A 5,909-nucleotide genomic window follows, 5' to 3' on the forward strand; every position below is an offset into this window, starting at 1 on the left:
TTGATATGGGCTTGTGCGGGTCCAATCTGGGCTTAACGCGGCCTGATCTGGCCAGAGGGTGGAGTTGGTGATGTTGTTGGATGTCTGCTTATAGTTGGCGACAACCTTGGCGGGTTGTCCTACCCCGTGCCAGTGGAGGGGGAGGCTGTCGTTTCTTGCTAAGTCGAAGGTGGATGATGTCCAGGCTCTTGGTCGTGTGGTGTGTTGGAGGCCAAGTATCCGCGACAATGAAGGCGTTAAGTTGCGGTGACGACGGTGCAGGATGCGCGATGACACAGATGAAAGTCTCACCCTGCTTTGGTCGGGCCAGTGGCGATGGCACCCGCGGGTGTCGTTACCCTCGTTGGAGGCGTCGTCGAGGGGCATCGAAATCTTCGTCGCTCTCTCTTGGTGTTGGTGTTGTCTCTAGGCGAAAGCCTAGAATCAGAGTTGGATCGGCCCGATGACAGCGTCCTCGACCTCGTTCCTCTATTGGGAGTATCGTGTTTGGAGACACGGTTTGGAGGTCTTAGGTTGTGCTCCTCCGGTGCTCATCGATGTCCAAAGTTGTTCTTTAGGGGTGCTATGAACGCCACGGCCGACGATTCCAAGACCAGGCTTCCTAGGGTTTGTCCGAATTCCGCCATCTATCTTCTTTAGATGGTGCATTGACCAGGAGAGTCCTGTTTGGATGATTGGTCCTTCGAAGGCCTCTGGCGTTGGTCGAGACGTGGCTTTGTAGTCTAGCTTGTCGGTGGTGGCTGTATTCAGACTAGCCGGTATGGAGTGGAGTCGTGCTACGCTCGTTGCTCGCAGCGAGTGGCAGTTTTTTCTTGTACACACATATCTACCTTTTTATAAAAATATGGTACACCTTTGGTGTACCCTCGAAAAAAAAGTATCGCGACTTTACCTAAATAAGGAGTTGTTGATACATCCATATCCATATGTAGATAAAACTCACTTATTTCGGAACATAAGGAATACTATTTTAGATATTGTACAACTTACTTATTTCATCTTTGGCCTCCAATAATTACATTTGTGCCTTGTGCACCTCCTTTGAGAGCCTTCGTCTGTACTTTTCTCTCAATGCCCCCCTATCTCTCCCCCACCGGCTTTGCCGGCGGAGCAGGAGGGGAGAGGGGCCTCATGCCATCGCCCTCTGTGTATACCTCCGACTCGTGGTTGTGTCCTGGTATGCAACTGTTGTCTGATTTTTCTCTCTTAGGGCTAACGCCGCGGATCTAGATCCCCACAAAACCCCATCCCCAATCCACTAGGTAGGGGTAGAGTATTGGGAATTAAAAAAATTACACTAAAATAGTGGGGATTAGTGGGGATAATACTCTAAAGTATTGGGTGAATCTCTGTTGTCACCCAATCCCCACAAATCGCATCCCCAATCCACTAGGTAGGGCTAGAGTATTGTGAATTAAAAAAATTACACTAAAATTTGGGAAAACGTGGGGATTAAACTCACTAATACTCTAGCACCAAACATGTATTGGGGATAAGTGAGGATTTGAAGTTTGGAACAGATTATCCCCGCTAATTCCAACTAAAACTTTAGTACCAAACAAGCCCTAGTAGATTTTATTACCGCAAATTGCCGAGAGCAAGTTGAGCTTCACTATTATTTCTTCCATACAAAAGCATGCAGCCGAAAGTATAGCAGAGATGAGGTAAAAGGCTGATACTCACAATACTGACACAAATCACATTTAACATACAACTATCAAAACTTTTCTTGAGTTTACATGAACAAGGATATACTGAAACAAAATGTATATTCAATCCTTGCAGTATATGTAGTTCCACTTTCAGGCAGCAGTGTGTAAATTAAGCATTAGACGTACTTATACTACAAGTCCACTTGCCTAAGAGAAAATAACCTTATCTACAAAGGTTCCAATCTTACAAAGATGTGATAGCACCTCCTTCCTTACCTCCAGATTGGTTTGCACAAAGCAAAGCAAAATTAACATTCTGTTTGGCTGGTGACAAGAAACAGATAGGAGATATTCAAAATGGTTGCATCATATTCAATTCAACTCCCGAAAAGTAATAACATAAAATGATCCTTTACATGGCATGATTTCGGAAGTAAGTGAGCTTAACAAAAAAAATTAAGATATGACAGACCAGCACACTATGAACCAGAGGATTGGATTGGAAAATGGTTTCTCCATTACCACTTAATTGTTACTTGGACATTGGTGATTGCTACAAACTGTTGTACAAATCTGATGAACTGTGTAATTTTACAACCACGGATTGCCTAACTTAGTAAAGCTTAAGTATTACAGCTGCAGCACCATCACCAATGAAACCAGCATAATAGGGTATTGTTCACAACACGCTGACTAAATTCACTTCAAAGTTTTTTATCAGATTGTTCGCTGGCACTTTTCAAGTCATCTAGCTAAAGTCTTGGGTCTTTTTGTGCTAGATCCCTCATTCTCTAGAGACTTCAACTTGTTTTTTATAGCAGATATCTTTGCAGCACGATCAGTTTGTGCGGATTTGCTTCCTGAGCCGCCAGCCAGTTTTTTGTCTTTCAGCGCTCTCTCTGAATTACCAGAGTCTAGGAAACACTTATCACTTGCCAGGTGAACCGCCACAGGACGTCCACGGACTAACTTGCCATTCATCTTTTCCTTTGCCAACTGAGCTTCCTGCATGCTCACTTCAGGTTGCAAAGGTGAGAATTACAAGGACTCATCAATACTTGCAACAAGTAATGGATATTACTCGTACCTCTTTGGTAGTGTACTGAACAAAGGCATAACCACGGGGCTCGCCCCGCTTCGGGCCACGTGTGTGCAATAGGAAGTCCTCAGCTACAATCTTGCCATAGGGGGAGAACATCTTGATAACGTCAGACCTAGAGAATCACACTAATGTTGGATTACACATTACACCAGACTGACTTTGGAAGGAAAATGCAACTAAAATACACAAATAATAACTCACTCTGATATCCTAAAATCCAGATTCCCCACATAGAGCCTACTTGCCGACTTCTCGGTGTCAAGACCCTTCGGATCCTGCAAACTAAGCTGGTTACAAACCATGCTGCAAAATCACCTGTTTTCGCTCCTTTCTAACCAACTTACCATTGCCACTTGAAGAAGAAATCAATCCGTGTGTACTCAATTCAGCTCCAATTTTAGAAAATGGATCGTCTGCTGCAGAGAGCGAAGAGGACATCCAATCAGATGTGATAATTCGGCCAATTTACCACAGCGGTATGTACTCTTGAAACTGATTCTCTACAACAGAGTACCGCAACCATCATACGTGTACCCAGAAATCGTTATCACCTAGATGATTCGCAGATCGCAAATACTAACATCGAACTAGCACTATCAGAGCGTACGCAAAGCCCGTCTGCGTGAGTTCTAGATCTATCTGGAGAGACAGCGCGAGAACCGGGGACGGGAAAATAGGCAAGAGGACCGGAAAACCAAGGGAGCTTACCGGTAGCGTGGAGAGGTGAGAGCGCGCACGGATCGCTGTTGCTCCGGCGAAATAATCCGCCGGCGGCCGCAGGTGGGGTTGCGGCGGCGCGGAACAGTTTATCAGAACGGAACGGAGTTGTATAGCAACGGGGAATGATCGGGACCCCTATACATAGCTCGCTAGCCCGCGTGCGCCCATGTTGCCTTGCTGGGACGGCCCAGGAAAGGGCGTCTCTGTATTTTTTTTACTTTTTCTATTATTTTTGAATAAATTTCCAGATTTGATAAAATGTACAGATTTTAAAAAGTTTAGTTTAAAATAGATTCAAATTAAAATTAATGTTCTACTAAGTTGAAACTATTCAAATTGAAAATTGTTTAACATTGAAAAAATGTTCAAATTTGAAAAATGTTCACAGTTTAAAAATAATTGTAGTTTAACAATGATCAGATTTGAAAATAGTTCGAATTAAAAATTTGTTCGAATTTAAAAATTGTTCAAATCTAAAAATGTTCAACTAATTTTTTTTATTTTTTTAAATACCCAAAGAAAATCAAGGGAAACCGACAAAACCGGAGAAACAACCCAACCTAAACCTTCTACAAAGTTCCTCCAACCGGGAAAAAATCGAACGCATTCATCGCTCCATTGGCGCAATGGCTGCGGCCCAAATAGCCCCAGTAGCGGGCGGGGCATATGCCCTTTCACTAACGGACAATGTATAGGGTTTGCTGGAATGATCGGAGACTTGGAGTTGGGTCGTCTATGGCTCTCGGCCAACCGGTTTTTCTTTATGCCCTGCTTGGATGCACAGAAGGTATTAGGGAATCTTGAATTGAGGCCCCAATTTCACTGTTTGGATGTGTTAGGTATTGGGTTCTGGAATCATGGGCCAATTCCGAGGGTACCCTCCAGCGGGCCAAACCAACCCGTCGCTCGATTCAGAGGTGAAGAGGTCCGTACTCGCTCAGAATCGGCTTGCAACTTCTCTCTCCCGAAAACTCGAGTAAGAGAACTAGGGAGGCTCGCTCTCGTCACTCGCTGCTGCGCAGCGACCGGGCAGCGCCGCCAGGTAAGCTCCGCAGCCCACCCTCTCCCCGTCCGTTTTTCACTCCGGCCGCCCCTGCCCTTCCTCCCCATCCCCCTAGCTGCCCCCTCCCCGCGCGCCCCGAACTCTAACTCTAGATGAACGTCGGTGGGAGGTGGAAGAGCGGCGGCGGAAGTGGTCGAGCGGCGGGAGGTGGTCGACCGGTGGCCTCCCCTCTCCTCTGTGTGTGACAGCGGCTAGAAGTGGAGGTCGATGTCGTGGTATCGTCACGGCATATGCCATAGGGTGGCTAATCGAGGTGGTTCCTAGTGGACTCACGGCGGTATCCGGATGCGGGTATGGGCACGAGCGACACGGCGACGTACCCAGGTTCGAGGCCCTCCGATGGAGGTAACACCTCTACTCCTGCTATGTGTGTATATGATGATATCACAGTACAATGGTGCTCCTAGAGCTGTATCCGGCTGCTCCTGGGAGGCTAAGGTAGACGAAGGTCTCTCTCACAGGGCAGCGCTAAGTCTAGAAATGAGTAAGAAGTGATCGATCGTCCCCCACACGAGGGGGGTCGCCCAGCTTATATAGGCGCTGACATTTTACATAGAAGTCCCTAGAGTCTAGGGGCCGGCTTGGCCGGCTCCGGCTTCCGCTCCTTCCCGAGGCGTTGACGTCACGGAGCCGTTGAGGCGTAGTGGCCCGTCCCATCCGTCTGCCAGTCAGCGGCATGGAGAGGAAGTGTCCCTGTCGCCATCATGCCCTGTAGCCGGTACGGATCGGCGTGCGCCATGATGGCATGTCCGCCGCGTGGCACTGTTGCTCTATAGTGCCCCGCACTTTACGGGAGATGAGGTCAGCGTGGACCTTTGAACCCGGACCACCTGCTCAGTTCCTTCTCGTGCAAGACTCGCCAGCCTCGAGTCGGTCTGAGGTATGAACCCCAGTCGGATATGGCTTGTAGAAGCCGGCCCAGCCACAACACAGACGGCCGTAGCCAGGCCGACTAGGACATAAAGCCAGCCGGCTTCCTAAGCTGCCGGCCACGGCTCCAGCCGGCTGCTCCTCAGCCGGCCTTTGCCGCAAGCCGGCCAACCTCTAGCCGGCTGCTCTACGTCCATTGCCCTACTCGGGGTCTTCCCCCCGACATTAGCCCCCGAAGCTGGCAAGGTCCTGCGTTAAGAGGGACCTAGGCAGGTTTCCCTGGCTTTAGATATCTCTCGAATGTGTTGGGCGGCCCTTGGAGGGGCCGACTGAGAATTTCCGTTCAGCCGGCTGCGCCCTCATCCGGCTTGCTCCATCCGGCTGCTTCTAGCCGGACGCTATTTTTGCTTCTGCAACTTCTGCTTTTTTACAAGTGTTGACAATGTCTCCGCCTTGTTGGGAGAGTTTGGGACCGGATTGCATTTAATGTCCGGCTCCGGCT

General features: G+C 48.3%; 1 protein-coding gene across 1 annotated transcript; it reads right to left on the reverse strand.

Annotated features, from left to right (window-relative positions):
- Positions 1 to 2,146: 2,146 nt before the first annotated feature.
- LOC124708689 (probable RNA-binding protein 18) lies at positions 2,147 to 3,572 on the reverse strand. Its single transcript, XM_047240362.1, has 5 exons — positions 3,463 to 3,572; positions 3,099 to 3,170; positions 2,956 to 3,029; positions 2,740 to 2,866; positions 2,147 to 2,657 (listed from the first exon to the last, which is right to left on the reverse strand). The coding sequence occupies exons 2-5, from the start codon at positions 3,099 to 3,101 to the stop codon at positions 2,397 to 2,399; spliced, it is 465 nt and encodes a 154-aa protein (XP_047096318.1). The 5' UTR covers positions 3,102 to 3,170; positions 3,463 to 3,572; the 3' UTR covers positions 2,147 to 2,396.
- Between the last annotated feature and the right edge of the window lie 2,337 nt (positions 3,573 to 5,909).

The sequence above is a fragment of the Lolium rigidum genome, chromosome 4 (genome assembly GCF_022539505.1).
Source record: "Lolium rigidum isolate FL_2022 chromosome 4, APGP_CSIRO_Lrig_0.1, whole genome shotgun sequence".
In the NCBI taxonomy this organism is placed as follows: Eukaryota; Viridiplantae; Streptophyta; class Magnoliopsida; order Poales; family Poaceae; genus Lolium; species Lolium rigidum.

Bases quoted from the DNA above. Each gene is read 5' to 3' on its own strand.
- LOC124708689 (XM_047240362.1), bottom strand. The intron at 2,867-2,955 runs GTGAGTTATTAT...GTGATTCTCTAG, and splicing joins CTGGATTTTAGGATATCAGA to GTCTGACGTTATCAAGATGT. The intron at 2,658-2,739 runs GTACGAGTAATA...GTGAGCATGCAG, and splicing joins TTCAGTACACTACCAAAGAG to GAAGCTCAGTTGGCAAAGGA.